Source organism: Tasmannia lanceolata, unplaced genomic scaffold (assembly GCF_043159265.1).
Source record: "Tasmannia lanceolata isolate RefF3 unplaced genomic scaffold, GAP_Taslan_0.1 ptg000002l, whole genome shotgun sequence".
Taxonomy (NCBI): domain Eukaryota; kingdom Viridiplantae; phylum Streptophyta; class Magnoliopsida; order Canellales; family Winteraceae; genus Tasmannia; species Tasmannia lanceolata.
This window is the reverse complement of record NW_027518679.1, coordinates 56,894,331-56,912,762: the sequence shown is the minus strand read 5'-3', so window position 1 is coordinate 56,912,762 and position 18,432 is coordinate 56,894,331. Positions and strand designations below refer to the sequence as shown.

The 18,432-nt window shown below is 36.2% G+C and overlaps 1 protein-coding gene across 4 annotated transcripts in view; it reads right to left on the bottom strand.

The window, feature by feature from the left end:
- Window positions 1–739: 739 nt before the first annotated feature.
- LOC143880425 (MADS-box protein SOC1-like) overlaps window positions 740–18,432 on the bottom strand; it is a 76,689-nt gene continuing 58,996 nt past the window's right edge. For 2 of the 4 annotated variants that reach the window (XM_077383455.1, XM_077383429.1), the window contains exons 3-8: window positions 4,893–4,974; window positions 2,428–2,489; window positions 2,214–2,313; window positions 2,061–2,102; window positions 1,184–1,225; window positions 740–1,090 (exon numbers count right to left, since the gene is read on the bottom strand). In XM_077383455.1, the coding sequence (XP_077239570.1) occupies window positions 947–1,090; window positions 1,184–1,225; window positions 2,061–2,102; window positions 2,214–2,313; window positions 2,428–2,489; window positions 4,893–4,974 (472 nt within the window). In that variant the 3' untranslated portion in view covers window positions 740–946. The remainder of the gene's footprint in view (window positions 1,091–1,183; window positions 1,226–2,060; window positions 2,103–2,213; window positions 2,314–2,427; window positions 2,490–4,892; window positions 4,975–18,432) is intronic. The other 2 variants (XM_077383438.1, XM_077383447.1) reach the window with 2 other exon arrangements.

Genomic DNA, 18,432 nt, shown 5'->3' with positions numbered 1-18,432 from the left:
CCTGGCCAGGCGATTTGATAAAATATTTATCAAAAGGTTTTCGAAAATAATTGGTTTTTTTTCAAAAGAATTTGCAAATGCATTTGCGGGCCTGGCTTGTAGATTGGATTCCTTGCGTGGGGCCAAGGGGTAGTAAATGTCTACCCTCCATAATACCCGGCCTAGTGAGGATTGGAGGTAGGACATACACATAAGATGTGATCAGGGGTAGAGGGACAAAAGGAGTTTGGACAACTGAACATTGGAAAGAGAAACAACTTGCTGGTGAGACAGGTGTTCTTCCCCTTAAGCTTGGAGTTTCTCATTAAAACGTGGAACAGCTTTCAAGCCCGACGATTATTTTTCATAATCTTTTGATCGGGTCTTCTACTACATTGTTGATTCTACACGGTTAATAATGTCAGAAAGCAACACTCGAATAACTGTATTGGCAACATTTTAAGTAAATTTTTTTTTGAATATATTCATACTAATACTATGAAAATAATATTGAGGACCAGAGGTCCCAACTAGCATTACATGGTATGGCTGGTCAGGAGCATACTCCTAGGCCATAAGAAACGCAACATTCTAAGTAAATGAAAATGACTATTCTATGTAAATAGAAACGCGTTAACATGCATGCCAACATTAGATGGAAATTGCAATTTGGTTTTCTTTGGGGGCCCTCTTAGGTTAGTCCATCCTTGCCTTGTTGGCCTGGACTAAGTGGTCGTATGCTTCTGCATCACAACCAATCTTTACTACTAAAACAAAATCTTCCAATTGAAGTACTCATTAATCATCCATACAGGTTAACCAAGATCCATTACAATTATAAACTCACACACTTAGTTATAACATGTATTGTTTTTTATGCACATACTTGTGCATTTATTTATACACGGACAGATATAAGCTTTGCTCGAAAGTGTTAACATAGAAGTTGGCAGGATCTTATGACAAATCAACTTTGCAGTGGGTAGCGTGTCCTTCCTCTTTCAGGCCTTCCAATGAACAATTCAGTCTCCACATCAGCATGTTGAGTGCTATGGTCATAAGGCACGATTTCTCTCTCACTCCTCTGTTTTTGTTGTGACTCAATCCCACACTGAAAATGAATGTACGCAAAAAAGAAAAAAAAATTAGCTTTATTTCATGATGTAGTGTCATGGATTGATATCAATACGAATAAATCGCTCACTTTCTTGCATAACATTGCATTTTCCTCTGCCAAAATTCTCTCCTGATTTTGATGAATAATGAGAGTTAGCAATCCAAATTATTTCATCTTTGAAAACATCAGTTTATTTGATTCCTTAGGCCATGTTTGGCAACCAGGAATTTTTTTTCAGGGAATATTAGTCAGCCATGCGAGGACAGAACCATAGAGAGAGTGGGGAGAGGAAGAGAATTTGAGAGGGTATGAGTGAGGAGATGGTGCCAAGTGGCTGAAAAATAAAACACTATTCAAAATAGAGTTTTATGTGAATAGAGTTTTATTTTTCCTATTTCTCAGCCACTTAGCACCATCTCCTCACCGATGTCCTCAATTCTGCCCCTCTCCCACCCTCTCCCACTTCTTGATAAACAAATATTCCATGGAAAAGAATTTTGATGGCTGCCAAACATGGCCTTAGGCTCTGTTTCTTTCTACGTGAAATGGGCGCAAAACAAATTTCATGCCCATTTTTAGTGGAAAAATTGGCACAAAATTTGTTTTACGCCCATTTAATGTCGAAGGGTTCGCAACCACGAAAAGGTATTTCATGGAATATTTGGAGCCTAACTGCAAAATGGAAGCTGAGGAGGTGAGACTTGAGAGGGCATGAGTTGAGTGATCATGAGAAATCCCTAAAAACAGTGAAAAGGAATACGACTCTCTTTTCCTGTTTTTTATGGGCCTTTTCATCCTCCCTCACTTCCACCACTCAAAGTCTCTCCCTCTCTGCCCATCACTCACAGATGGCCCCACTAATATTCTGTAGAATTTTTTTTCATGGTTGCCAAACATGCCCGAAAGAAATCACCCATACAAAAGTTTCTAGTGAGAAATTTAAAAACCCAATGTTATCATTTACCTTTTCTTTTAGTTGCTCAATCTGCTCCATAAATAATTTAGTCTGAAAGAAAGACAACACCAAAGTTTTTTAAAGTCGGTAAGATTAGGTGTCATATGCATATTTACAGCCTTATTGTTTTGGATATTGAGATACATTTATTTTATTACTTACCTTCTTTTCTCTGATTATGGTCAGGCTTCGCTCTAACTGGTTCTCTATTTGTTGTAGTTCATCTATGGAACATGATCCCAAATTTTCTCCCAAAAGCTTCCTGCGAAAATTTCAAGCCCCCCAAGTTTAATGCTCAACAATCCCATACACGGATATGAAATCTAGAAATATCATTTTTAGTTTAAATATGAAAATTGTAAGATAATCTTTGCACCTCTTAGAGACTTCAAGAAACTCAATCTTCTTTGCCATTTGTGCAGATTCATACTTCCATTGCTGCATGCAAAATCAGCTATTGTTAGAATAACTGGAAATGAATATTTAGGCACAATATTAAATGAGAGTTTGCTTCAAGTGGGTTTGAACAAATCAGCTGAGTTAAGGTAATTATAACTGAAGGCAATTGGGGCTTAAATTTAGTCCATTGCAGGTATACAATGAAAATTCACTGTGCTAAAAAAATATGGAGCCACTAATGTTCTCATTAGGTTCCGTTTCTCTCGATGTAAAATTTGTTTTATGTTGTATGTTCATTTTTACAACATAAAACAAATTTTACGTCCATTTTTACATTGGTAGAAATTCTTTATGGAGACCTACAGAACACTGGACACTAGGCTGAGAATTGTTGGAAATAATATCAGAGTCAGTTTTTTCCTGTCTTTTTGTCTTTTTCAAAATTATCTCCCATGGTGTAACAAAGTAGTAATAAAACCATTTAAAATGCAGAAATAGTGTTGGGTGTTCTTTTGTTAAGTATTACTCAGAGGCCAAACTTGAGTTGTTATTTGCACCTATATGTGTTAGCATCTCTTTATTTCTAAACAGTAAGAATTTTCTTCGTCCTTCACTCCAAAATTTTGATAACCATGCCTATCTCTTGCAAACTAATGATAGAGAAACGGCATTATAGTGAAGATGTTTTCATTCAAATTTGCAAAGAAATAGGCGGCACTATTTTCTGCAAAATGTTGGGAAAAACTTATGATAAATTATTCTGTCGTTTCAGGGTTATTCTCTCTTTGCAAGGTTGCTTCTATGTAATGTCTAAAATCTCTAGTGTTCTTCATGTTTGTGAATAAAAGATGAACGAGAAAGGCAACATGAATAATTTGCAATCTAACATCTTGTTGGAATGAAAACTAGATAGAGGGAGAAGATGAGAATTAAGAGAAGAAAATTGTTAGGCCAAACACACAAAGAATGAAGCTCAAGTTGTTACAATAGTCAAGAGACTTCAAATTTCACTAAAATGGCTTATAAAAGAAGATACAAGGCCCAAAATATAGGATACATTTCAAATCATAGATCACTAAGCTACCACTAACACGCTAACAAATATAAATCATAAAAAAAGTAAATGACTTGTACACTTCCAAAACAAAACCTATGTCCCAAGGACATAATTCCCAAGAGAGTAGATTTCAAATGTAGCAAACGACCGATGTAGTGGGTTCTAATGTAGCCAAGTAAATGTAGCAAGCTCCCAGTGTAGTACGGTCAATGCAACAAGTTTCAATACAGTGTCTCTCAATGTAACAAAGTTCCGATGTAGCAACATTCAATGAGTGAATGGCAAGCTCCATTCATTTAGCAAGTTCCAAGATCGTCAAGTAGTGAAGTGGTCAAGCTTAGATTTCCATCACATCCTTCCAAGAAAGTTATATTGAGTATAAACAATGACTTCATCTGAAAGACCTATTAAATATGCACTGCAAATATTATCAAGTAATCTATGTGGGGGTGTTTTCAGTATCGAAAAGAAATTGTTGAAAAAAAATGAAAGCAAATACAACACCAATCTTCCGTTTCTAGTATGTAGACCTAAAACACTATCTTCTCCACGGTCATGTTGTATTAAGATTGACTCCTTTGGATTTATTGTTGGAATGAAACCAACTAAATGGAGGGATAAGATGAGATTCAAGAGAAAGAAAGTTGTTCCCTAGATGGCAAACACTCAAATGATGAAAGCAAATAGACACAAAGAAGAAGATTCATGACCCAAAACAAGATGTTTCCTTTGTAGGGCCCAGATTGAATGGATCGATTATGAAAGATAAACAATAAAAAACATCTGAAAGAGTAAGGGAGATGCACAGCAAAAAAGCCCGTGTAGAACTCCACTAAAAATACAAATAAACACCAAAATATAATATTTTTTAAATATACAAAAACACTTACAAGAAACTTCGTGTTCTTCTCTTTCCGTCTCTAAATCTCTACACTTCCACTTCTCACTTTTTCCATCTTACTTCCTCTACATAAATGACTTCATACTTACAGACACATACCACTCCTAAAATAGCTAACCACATTAAGCACATAGTTTTAATTCCAACCAGTCTTTTAAGTAACCCAAAGAACTTCATAGAAATCCCTAAGAGCTGATGGATAATCTAGCATAACATAAAGAACCCTAGAAAACATGCAAGGACTTCTGTTTTACCATTAAACTACTAGGGCTTGGCATATATTTCATAATAGATTTTATCTTCCCACAACTTCATCCATTTTACTTGTTTACATTCAGGGTTACTGCATGGTCTGGGAAGAAACTGGATACACAAGGTGAATATATTTCTCCGTTCACATATACATATTAAGGGAATTCTACCATGGAACTAAACTATCAACACCAGATCATATAAGCCAAAATAATGAGAGAAAAGGACTGACCTGCATGTTTTGTTCCACCGCTTTGTTGTTGACGTTAACATCTTTTGCATACCTCTGATAGCGTTCTATTGTCTTTTGCATGCTAATATTCCAAAACACAAGAAATAATCAACTTCTAGTATATTTTGGTTAATAAAGCAACCAATGTACAACATCTCCATGTAAAGTATAAGATAATTTGCTGTGACACTAGTTCTGATATACACCATATTATGTTACACAAAGAAATATATCATCATATCAGAGATTTTAATGTTTAATATTATCTTAAGCAGGCTACCCATACCATTTAATCGTAATGATCAATAGAATCTCCTTCTAATGGATAATATGGCGGATGAGATAATCAGAGCACACAACGTAACATAAATCATACCTAGACTATACATAAAAGTGAGCGCACATTCAGCATTTACAATTATTCATAAATACCTGCTGATAAATTTAAAGAAATACAGAGGACCCACATACACTCAATCAATGAAAAGCATCATTAGTATCATCAAGAAAATCTTGTAATCTTGGATCTTTTAATGCTAGAGGTTAAATTTGGGTCAGGTCAGGATGCTTTTGCTGAAAAATGAATTGGAATCAACCTGATTCACCCAATTTTATGGTAAAAGCTCAGCGTGAATCACCAAAAAAGGACCCGAGTTGCACCCATATTTATTGCCTGATAAACTGAAATTTCCCTGCTGTAAGCTAATTAACGTAATTTTCATCCAAAGGCATTGCCTAATACTAGAAAAAGTTTGTCATGAATAAGGATTAACCACATCCAGTAGGATTATACTAAAAAGACGTGCATGATTCCCGCTTAACAAATGCTAATCATTAGAAGGTTTTACTTTCCTCATAACACATATATGGGTGATCAAAATAATTTCTGCCTACCAAATAAAGTTCAGCAAAACATGATGAAGAAATATACATACATGGGTGTTTAAAAAAATTCTAAGTCTTCCTCCATAAAAGTTCAGAACAACATGCTGAATAAATTGGTTTTTAAAAAACTAGAGTTGATAACAATCTAAATCTGAAGGGATCATTTTTTTTTGTTACAGTAAAGCCATTGTTCTGATCAGTATCACAATCTAAACATGCTGCAAGAATTTCCCAAGTGGAAATATGAACAAATGTAAAATCGGGGGTCTGAGATCCATTGGCAGGTTAGAAAAGCCTCTGTGGAAGAGCTTGAGTATTAGGTTCCCATAGACTTTCCCCGCAGTGATATCTATTGGAAACAAAGATAACGAGTCAAATGGTCCGAAGCAGGAGATTTTAAAACTAAGCACGTTTGCATCATGGCATTAAACAGAAGGTGCCTGAAATTTTTGAACCCAATTTTATGGACGGCTGAAATTTATTAGATTCAGCAGAAGAGATTATTAGTTATGATATTTGTTTTCTAGAATAAACTTCCAAAAACCACTCAAAATAATAGAATGAATTGAAATTCACATTTTTTTTTTGCTATCCTTCTTTAGTTATCCTATTTAGGATCCTACATCGCCACATACACATCAGTACGCAGTTAACCTGAGTGCAGGAGTCTGGTCTTAAACAATAGATGTATCCTCTAACTCACACTTTAGTATAGGATGGGGTTTGTGATGTGAGACCATCGAGCAGCAGCACAAAATAATAATCACATAAGGAGCAATTAAATCATCTCGTGGCAGTTTGAAAAACACATACAACGGTTTTGGAGAAAAACTCCAATATGACACGTGAAGGAGCCAACCTCCTTAAACCACGTGAAAGAGCAAAGGCTATCTTCACAAACGATGTTCCAAAAGTTTACTTTCTTCAAATCTATCTACTCACTCATGTTATTACATTACATAGGTAGCCAAAACCAAAAAGAAACAAAGAAACATGTAGTTGCGGTTTACATAACAATTTCTTACGTAGTAACGAAACTGTCTAACATTGGTAATGCAACCTATAAACCATCAATAGAAACAACCTAATAATGGTGGAGCATCTAATAAGAAACGTCAATAGAAACTACCTAATAATGGTGGAGCATCTAAAAAGAACTATTTAAGTAATGATAATATAACAATGCATAATGCATTTGCAAAAATCTTACATTGAAGGCTCATGTGGACAAATTTAAAGTCCGTATGGATGGCCTTATGGAATGATCCAGTGGTCCATCAAGTGGGCATGAGCTCTTGCATCAGTCACCCCCATTTGAAGAAAACTCGACCCGATTTTAGGTCGTTATCTACCAATTCTAATTTTTTGTCAACATCAACCTTCTCTTCTTCCTTCCTTCTCTCATCTTTATGTGATCCTCTACATGGCACTTAGCTATGAAAAGGGCTCTCGAAAGCAATCTCTATTATTGGAAACTACAGGTTTGGTAATTACACTGTTGGCATATGCCAATATTGGAAGCGTAAGTATTGGGAAGCTTTCTATTGAACCGTGTGATATTGCCAGCAACATTGTGGAAAGTTCAAGCACATTGGAAACAATCACAATGGAAGGCTTTGGTATAAGAAAGCTGTCTTGTATCATATAAGAAAGATATCTTGTGCGCCATATATATTTAGAAGTTGATATATTTTCATTTATTTGTTTCTTCATTAATCCGATAATTTAGGGATTTGATTTACTCATGTAATTTGTATATATACACTTCTTATGTGAATGGAAAAGATACACACGATTCATACTTCTTCTCTTCCTTACAATAGTTTTAATTCATAGTTTTCTACAATCTCAGATTCATAGGTATCTTCCTCATTGATGGAGGATTTGAATAATGTTGTGTGTGAAATTCTCCACTTGTCGGTGGAATTGCGCTTTCTCCGTGGCTAGATCAGGTTAGGTGAGGTTCATTCCAGCGACTTCTTCATCCCTTCGTGCATGTTTAGGAGATATCCTGCATTCTAATACCAACTTATGCGGGGCCTTCGAGTGGCAACACAAAATGGAGATCGCATAAGGAGAACCCAAATCAACTCGTGGGAGTTTGCTTTTTTAATATTCAAAGAAGTAATTAAACTTTGTACTAACCAAATAATGTGGGTGCTTAAGAGGGAAGAAGAAGAGAAATTAGAAATCAAGAACACAACAAGAGAGGAAGAACCAAAATGGGAGTAATGCTCAACCCAATTGATATTCCATCAATTAGATAAGTTTATCAACATCCAAATCCCCCCTAAAGATGGATTCTAACCCTTTAAATAAAAGTAAACCAAAGAAAATTCGCTCAATCTTCTACACTAGCTAACTTAGGCACTTACATACATTAATTGCATTGGAACTCACTAACTTTGACTGTTTTGGGAACCCACAGACACAGTCCACTAAAAATCCCATAACTTTCTAACCACGAGACCAATTTTCGAGCACAAATACTTGTTGGAAATATCTCAAAGAGACCTACAACTTTGTAGTTTACCATTTGCCATGATTCTACCATTTAATAGCTCAAAAGCTTGGTTGAAAATCAGTCAGAAGCTTTAATGCGGGAATGCACCTTGGAACTCCAGCAAAGCCACCTAAGCATGCCGTATCTGCCATGTTGGCACCGCATCATTATCTCCGGGTGAGAAAGAACTCGCCCACGAGTTCTCATCAAGCTCCCCATGATAAGTTGTCAAGTCTTTAACATTGACGTTGGGTGAGTATTGATATTTGGAGGGAGCTCAACCTTGAATGCATTATCTCCAATTTTCTTAAGTACTCGAAAAGGGGCATCCACACGATCTTGAAATTTGCCAAACCTCCTTTGTTCAAGAAAACACACCCTTGATCCTTGAAGTATCGAAGAATGATTATCAATTGAAACTTCCGAAGATCAAACACCGCTTCAAATTCTCCATGAAAAAGTGATAATTTCTCTAGATTTTGAACATGTTTGAATACGTAAATATCCACTGTGACCTTCCATGTAGGATTGAATAAAAAATGGATCGATGTAATTGGATAAAAAATCGATGTAATGTTTTTCCATTCACCCATCACTTAAATATCCACCGGTTCACCTAATATGCAATCGGATCAATTTCTTTGGTGATGAATTCATTGAATTGCCGTTGAAGTTCCTCGTGCTCTTCATTAGATTCAACAACAAGTAGAGCATCAGATATACCATTATCCTTAGTCTCTTGATCAAATTCGTTCTTGGAAAGGAAAAAGTTACTCACCTTCCCTTTCTTGAACCATGTGATCCGATAGGGCTTTGGATGTGGTTCGGTTTTGAGCTTGAGCTTGTTCACCAATTCATGAGATACGATGTTCTCACAACTTCCACCATCGATTGCAATGGTGCAAACCTTGTCATGAGATTTGCATCGAGTCTTGAAAATATTGAAACGAAGCCAATCATCATCGGATTCAACCTTTGCTGTAGCAAGTACTCTTTGGATCACCAAACTTTCTCCTTCAAGTTCGATTTCTTCATATTGTGTATCATCCTCCTCATCATATATGGGCTTATTTGAATCCTCAACAAGATCCTCATCATTTTTGTCATCACTGAAGGCCATTACTTGGCTCTTTGGACAATCTTTGAAATGATGGCCAACTTGACCACACTTGAAACAAGTATTTGGATTATTGGGACGATTGGGTTGATTTCTAACTTGATGTGTAGGGGCTGATTTTATAGAATTTTTGTTGAAATATTCGGACCTTGACTTTACACCTCCACCATGTGAAGATTCACCTTCGGAAGAAGGATAGAGGCTACGGACATCAACAACTTCTTAGTGCCACGACGAGCAAGCTTAGCCTCCACCTTCAAGGCTAGTTGATAAGCATCATTGACGCTCAATGATCGGTGCATTTCCACTTCATCACAAAGAGAAACTTCAAACCATCAACATACCTTGCCACAAGTTGATCTTCACCCTCTTGAATATCATTACGAGCCATGAGTTTGTAGAACTCTTCGGTGTAGTCCAACACACTCTTGGATTCTTGGCATAGGTTGTTGAATTGAGAAAAGATAATTTCGAAAAAATCCAACCAAAGAAATTTCTCCGTAAGACTTGACTTCATTTTGTCCCAGGAAGAAATCTAACGCTTTTCTTTCCGGATTCTCATTTCTTGAACTTTCTCCCACCATGTTGAAGCGTAGCCATGAAGCCTTGTAGCCACAAGCTTCATACGTTGGCTTTCGGGTATCGCCTTGTAATCAAAGAACTTCTCAATGGCACTAAGTCATTCAAGAAACTCTTTGGTTTTTAACTCCAGCAAGTCAATCTTGACGGTGTCGAAATCACGATATAATCTTCCCAACCTAGCTTCTTCATGAGTATTGGCGAAGGGATTCACATCAGATTCATCACTAGAACCTCCACCACGCTCACACCTTCCTCTACCTCTTCGTGCCGCCATAAAAATCAAATCCAAGCTAGCCCAAGAGAGTAACTTTGGCTTTGATACCAGATAATGCGGGTGCTTAAGAGGGAAGAAGAAGAGAAATTAGAAATCAAGAATACAACAAGAGAGGAAGAACCAAAATGGGAGCAATGCTCAACCCAATTGATATTCCATCAATTACATAAGTTTATCAACATCCAAATCCCCCCTAAAGATGGATTCCAACGCTTTAAATAAAAGAAAACCAAAGGAAATTCGTTCAACCTTCTACACTAGCTAACTTAGGGAGTTACATAACATTAATTGCATTGGAACTCACTAACTTTGACTGTTTTGGGAACCCACAGACACAGTCCACTAAAACTTCCATAACTTTCTAACCACTGGGCCAATTTTGGAAAGATCTCAAAGAGACCTACAACTTTGTAGTTTACCATTTGCTATGATTCCGCCATTTAATAGCCCAAAAGCTTGGTTGAAAATCGGTCAGAAGCTTTAATGCGGGAATGCACCTTGGAACTCCACCAAAGCCACCTAAGCATGACGTGTCTGCCATGTTGGCATTGCATCACCAAATTTTTCAAGATCATTATTTTCAAATCTTTGCTTACACAATAATGCAAACCGAAAACCACCAAGAACATGTTGTTTGTCAATGACTACTGAGCGTAGAACAATTCCCTTATTCTTCAAGTGTTATTTTCGACATCAAATGTTTTGCATACCTTTTAGGCATCAAATCTTGGTTGTTTGGCCTGATTTTGGTATTATTAGAAAAAAAAATAAAAAATCAATTGCTTATCTTACGAGCCCAAGATCAAATCATTTGGACACGACTTAAGGAAGTTTTAGGTGGTTTAAGCAGTACATGTCTTTCAATTTAGGGTTTATTTTTGTCTTGTTTCTTACTTTTATTTAGGTTACTTTAGATTCGCGACTGATATTTGTTCCTTAGGTTTGTATTAGGTTTTAGGGTTTAATTTTCAGATAAATAAATGTTATCAAAGCATTGTAATGGACTTCTTTGAATTATTGAAAGAAAATTGATCTTTAGTTTTTTGAGTTTTTAATTTAAAAACTTTTTGGTTGCTAGGATTAGCTCCTGCATGAGTATTTTCCAGCTCGACTTCGATGTCAGTGGAGTAAATCTCATCCCCTTAAATAGTAATTAAAGTATTCTATTCCCTATGACGGTGATAGAAGGGTCCATTTTCGTCTTTATTTTATCGAGTTTGCCTCCGATGCTAGGCAAGAGGAACCTCTAGATTTTTGGACTGCATCACACACCTTCTTGACTCACTCATTGGTGACCTTAGTTTCTAATTTTATTGCATTCCAGATGGAATTTCCTCAAGTCAGAAACAGAATCAAAAACATAAATCAATGATGAAATTTTTTTCTCATAACAAATCGGTAATCCCACGTAGGATGATGCGCCCCCCTGTTAACGTGAATTGTGGGCAGACTTTAATGCTTGTTGACATCAAATGCGCATCATCCTACAGGGAGGGCAAAAAAATCATCGCCCTATGGAAGCTAATGCCATGGAATTTTTATTTTTTTCATATTTTATCTCTTTTTTTTCATTTTTCAAGAGAAATGAGGAAGCATTCAAAGTATTTCACTCCTTTCAATTGAATGAGATGTTTAAAATTTAATAAGAAACCACTGTTTTGGTCACATTTACAATTTTTCCAAAACCCTAAATCGATCTCAAAGACGATCATTTTTACCATTTTTACGTGGTTCCTCTCAATATTTTCTTCTACTGTGTTATTCTACATCTAGGAGCGCCTCTTCTAAAATAAATTTTTGGAATGGGTGGAATTGTAGGACATTCCAATCCACGACAAAACAAAATACCCGTCAAAACAGAATCAATAACTAAAGTATGGACACTATGTCGTCTCAAGCAATAACTATTCGGTAATCTATAGAATTGAAGAAGAGAAAAACCTAGTTCAGGCTATAAAAACAGTGTACTTGCTTGCGAATCTGGTGAGATAACCCATCTTCCCATCTTAATGAGATGCCACACAATTTTGAATTCTCCCAAGTGATGAGGCTTGAGACATTGATTTGCATCTTCCATATCTGCCAACAAGAATCCGTTTATCATATCTTAGCTCCAACAAATATGGCACTTATAATGATTGTCACCCCAACTTAACTGAAACGTCCCTCAAATTATATCCCACAATCTTCACTACTTACAAATTGCAAGGAGAGGTTTATTCTATTCGTCGTCATAATATTCATCGAAATCTTGTTATCGGTAAAAGAATAATTTTTCGTTACAAGTTGAAAAACTTCCAATGCATCACTCATTGTCAGCCTTTATTTTTAAAGAAGCGGTCAACCTTCATAGTATACCCAAAATGATCACTTCAGAACTGGACCCAAGTTTCTTAGTCAATTTTGGCGGACTTTTTAGAAGGGAATAGGCACAAATCTTCAATTGAGCAATCCCTATCATTCACAAACCGATGGAAAAACTGAGGCCATTGACACAAACTTGGAAAATTATTGAAATGCCTTGTCGAAGAACAACCAAGGCAATGGGACCTAGGTCTTTATAATTCGTCATAAAATCAGTGTACTAGTAGTGTTGGCCCCAATTAGATGGATCGATATGTTGTGTTGTGATCATAAGAGAAAGGTAAGGGAGCTTTGGAAATACACGGCCAAAGGGCACGTGTTGAGCTCCACCAAAAAACCAAGTGTAACACCAAAATAAGAACTCTTTATATATATCAAAACAACTTATAAGAGATTACTACACTTGTTCTCCCTTAATCCTTCACCCTTGAAGCTTCTCTCTAAACTTTCCCTGAAGTTCTTAAGCTTACAATCTCTACACAGAGACGCCATACTTATATACTCAAGACATACATTAACCATATAATTTAGTTCCCATGAGCCATCTAGGCATCCTAAGCAACTACGTAGGAACTCACCATTTGACTCCAACTAGACTTTAAGAACTCTAGGAAACACAAAAGACTCTTTATATTTTCCATACACAATAACCAACCTGGAAGACTACATAGGCTTTCCACAAAACCATACAAAAAATAATTTTGATTTACTATTTCCAACAAGGAGGAGTCCATTTGAGATCGCTTATGGAAAGAACCCTACTCGTATCTAGGATTTGGCACATTTACCAAATTTTGGTCACGTAAGGATGATACTAATGCTATGGACAGAACTATGCGTTTATGGAAAGAACCCTACTCATATCTAGGATTTGGCACATTTACCAAATTTAGGTCACGTAAGGATGATACTAATTAATGCTCTGGACAGAACTATGCAAGAAATTCATAAGCGTGAAAGCACTGACGTAAAGCAACGACAAAGACAAGGCTAAAGCAAATAAATATTGGGTGACACATTGTTCTAACAAGGAAATAAAGCTATGATATAATAAATGAAGAAATGTTTTCAACAGGTACCAACAATAGGGTCATGGAGAAGAAAATTAGTCCACCATCATCAAGAAGATAAATGTTAATGCATACAATAATAACATACAAAAAGGGGCGAAACTTTCAATATCTTCTATGCTGCCAATAACTTTGAGTACCATCCTCAAGAACTAGTCAACTCAAGGATGAGTTCTCTCCTGCAGAGTGTGAATGATGTAGCACAAAGTATGAAGAATAAAAATAGAGAAACGAAAGCAAAAGACTGATTGGTCATTAGTGATAACAAGCAAGGAAGTAAAGGGAATAGACAACGGGAGGAGGACATGGGCCGCATTGAGTCTTTTATAAGGAGGCACTTTTGATAAAATCTCAAGATGGATCAAGTCAACATATGGTGAGCCAATCCAAGGAATTATCACTCCTTGGAAATTAATTTGGGTGTTTGTATTGTTTTTCTCTCTTTTTCTAGGTGTGTAGGTACTTCTTTTTTAAAATCACTTGAAAAAAAATTTGACCAATGTTTTTTATTTCTTTAAATATTACCAAATTTATCAAAACAACTAAAATAATGAACATGTAGGGAGAGATAGGAAAGAATTTTTGATGTAGCACATATGGTGGCATGCATTTGTCTAGCTTGATGGACCTGAATTGGTGGTTAAAGTATTATGAAGCTTTGGAAGTAAAGTTTTGCTTGTAGTTAAGGTATTTTGGTACTCATGTCATGGAATATAGGAGTTTAGAGTTACAAGATGTGTTGAAAGTTGTTATTGTTATAGTTTCCAAGTTGGCGTCAAATTCTTAGGTTATTAATAGTATGGTTGAGCATTGCTCCCGTTCTTCCTCAAGTTCTCTTGTTTTTTCCTCTTGTTCTTTTTGTCTCTATCAATTTTGAAGAAAGAAAGTTGTAAATTGTGAACCTTTAAGCTTAAACATTACATGTAGAGCAAGTGGAGCCTTGTATCCATCATTTTCATGTAACACTTTAGTTTGCTAAGAGATCAATCGGTTTTTTCCGATTCCTATTAGTTTCCATCAAATTAGCAACTCTCATCAAGTATAAAAATATATACATATAGATAGAGAGATGACTCTTGGTATGATATTTGTACTTATAGTTCAAATCTCCCCCATATCATCATCGGCTCCCCTAGAGTCAATCCTCTTTTACCTTGACCACGTTCTTGTTGAAGGATGCATTTTGCCCTACAAAGTCGATTAAATTTTCTTTGACTCTCCCAAGATATGATTGCGCTACCAAGTACTCAACCGCATCAACTGAGTACTCGACTGCATTGTACCGAGTCGACTAGGATCTGCTTTGGGTGCATTTTAACTCTCATCCCCCTTTTGAAATATTGTAATCACATTTATGAAAGTCTTCTCTAATTTGTTGTTGATAGTTTTTCTTTAGGAATTGTAACAAAATCTATAATTAGTTACACAAGATTAAGATAAAGCAACGAGTTCCATTATTAAGAAACTGTAGATATCATTTTCCATACAGACATAGACACACACACACATGCATATATTACAAGCATGATTTTATAAGGTACAAATAGAGATGATAAGAATCTAGAGCTTAAGGGCCTCTTCGGAAGTCAAAAAATCGATCATTATTTATAAATAAAAATATTTTAAGTAAATTTTATTTGCACATGGGACATCATTGACACATACTAGTTTCTAAAACTATTATAATAATTATTTCCAACTAACCACTTTTAACTTCTAACTAGTATATCAATTAGAATGTGGGATAGTTACTTTTTTTTACACTTTTTGGTATCACTAACTTCAATCTTTTTAAGAGATTTTGTTGCCTCATGGAGAATATTAGCATACATTTTATAGTAATATATATATATATATATATATATGTGTGTGTGTGTGTGTGTGTGTGTGTGTGTGCTTGGGCTCAGATAGCTTATCTACGCTCGAGTGCAGGAAACAAGGGTGGGCCCACATTTTTTGGGTGATCCTAAGCATTCATTTGAAAGGCCCCATCCTGGATGGAATGTGTACCAAAAATCAGCTCCATTGGATCATCTTAGCGTGTCCATTTGTGGGTGAGAAAATGGACAGATAATGTTTGTCCACAAATCTGCCCATTTTTTCCCCCACAAATGGAAGGGTTAGGTTGATCCAATGGAGCTATTTTTTTGTACAGACCCCATACATGATCGGGCATGAATGCTTAGGATCACCAAAAAATGTGGGCCCACCATGTTTTACGCACTAGAGCGCAGGAACTGTTTCCTCTCTCTCTATATATATATGAAAATTGTTCGTGAGCTTGAGCTCATATAAGCTTATATGAGCTTGAGTGCCCAAACACATGGGTCCCACATTTTTTGTGGTGATCCAAACCATTCATTTGCAAGGCCCCATCATAGATAGGGTGTGTACCAAAAATCAAGTCCATTGGATCATCCTAACCCTTCCAAAAGTGGAGGGCAAAAATGGCCAGATTTCTCAACAAATAGTGTCTGTCCATTTTCTCCTCCACTTTTGGATGGGTTAGGATGATCCTATGGACCTGATTTTTGGTACACACCCTATCTATGTAAAGTCCTTGCAAATGAATGGTTTGGGTGACCCCAAAAAATGTGGGACCCATGTGATTGTGGCACTCGAGTGCAAGAAACATGGTGGGCCCACTCAGTACACACCCTAGCATTACTCTTTTCAAAATGATGAAAATTCCCAGATAAGAGGCCATATCCCATTTCTCTCGCTCAAATTCCCTAAACTGTCCTTTCTCGCTCTCCCCTCACCTCTCTAGTCCAAATCTGATTGAAGCTCTCGTGCCATGAAGCAGCTTACAAGGTCAGGCACCTCTCTCTTCCTGCCACCATCATCGCCTCTTCTGCGACCTACCTCTCAAGACTTATATGCTGAATACTACAATGAATCTGTTTAATATGTTCTGACTTTTTTTGCGAAAAATAAACAACTGAGAGATGAGGAAACAACATCACATAAAAAATTTACGTAACTAAATGGGTCCCACTTATCTTGAAATAAATTAGTTTAGATTTTAGGATTTGCGTTGCAATATTTGGTATGTGTAGGAGTTTTAGAGATAAGGATTAAGGATTCTAGATTGACTTGAGGAGTTTTAGATGGAGTGGTAACTGTGTTTTCTATTTATAAATAAGATGTAACCAATCTTTTTAAATTAATGAAGAATATTATTCCAGAAAGTGTCTTTGTGCACAAGGAGGATTGGTCCTTCCCTCGAAGTGGATCAAGAGGCTGATCTTCCCTCTAAGAAGATCAAATCCGTCACGAACTAATTTAGGTTCATAACAAAGTGGTAACTGTGTTTTCTATTTATAAATAAGATGTAACCAATCTTTTTAAATTAATGAAGAATATTATTCCGTAAAGTGTCTTTGTGCACAAGGAGGATTGATCCTTCCCTCGAAGTGGATCAAGAGGCTGATCTTCCCTCTAAGAATATCAAATCCGTTACGAACTAATTTAGGTTCGTAACAAAAAAATGAAGATTGTTATTGATCTACTTTTCTATCTTGATAAGCTATGTTTCTATACAATGTGAATCTGGTTTTGAGGTTCTTGAAATTATTTCTCTGCAACAGCTTTTGGGTTTCTTTGACTAGATTGAAAAGGGTAAGTCTGCTTAATGGACATGTGTGCAAACCCCCATTTTGCTCCACTTTAACCGACAATAATCCACGAGTCATCCATGGAGATACACAAGTCCTCACCTTAGATGCCTAGTCTCATGTCCTTATTGTCAGAAATCTCCAAAGTTGGTAATCGAGTTCACAGGATTGGCCAATTTGACCCAAAAACTAGCAGAAAAAAATCCATTTGATAGCTTGATTGGGCTAGATTATGTGAGAGAAGTCAGAGAACCTCTATTATATTTTTCGCACTTCAAATCAATAATTCAACCATTTAGATGGCTAATCGGGTCAAAATTACCCTAGGTTGCTTCACAGCCGAATTTCCAATTACCTGCCGAGGCCGAGATTTTGAAGGGTTATCAAATCAATGGTTGTGAGTGATTGAGGTATTTTTCAATGTCATTTGAGGTCATTAGATTGGTATCAAGGCATTCAGAGTTGAGATTATGTCCGGATTGAAGTTTACTTCAGTCAATTTGAGATAATCAAGTGTAGAACCCATGGATTGGCGTCGGGTTAATGAGAGCCATTGAAATTGTAAGGGCCAAATAATCCACATCAGAAAATAAAACCCTTTTATTGGCCTCAAATTCATGAATCAATGGCGTGAACCATAAATCAAAAATTAATTGGGTTCGAAGGTTCAATCAGATTGCCAATTTGCTTAATTTTTGAGAAAATAGGGCGCCGTAAAAAATCAATGGCTCTCATTTAATTTAACCATGGAATTTTGATTTTTGAGGAAAATTCTGATTAGAAAATTAGAGAAAATGGGTTGATTAAATCAATTTCAAGAAAGGAAAAGGACAAAGTGGAAAAAACTTAGGAAATCTTTCTCTCTCCTTAGCTTTATCTCTCTTTCTCTCTCTACTCTACATGTTTTTCCATGCATAGGAGCAAGGCTTTAAATTTCGGTCCCCACCGAAACTGAAATTTCAGCCGAAATACCGAAATTTCAGTCAAAATTTGGTAAAAGGCCTCGAAATTTCAAAATTTTGGGTCGAAATTTCGGCTGAAATTTGATAAAGGATTAAAAAAATAATATTTTTTCTGAAATTTTGGCAAAATTACCGAAATTCTCGAAATTTCTGCGTTCCGAAATTT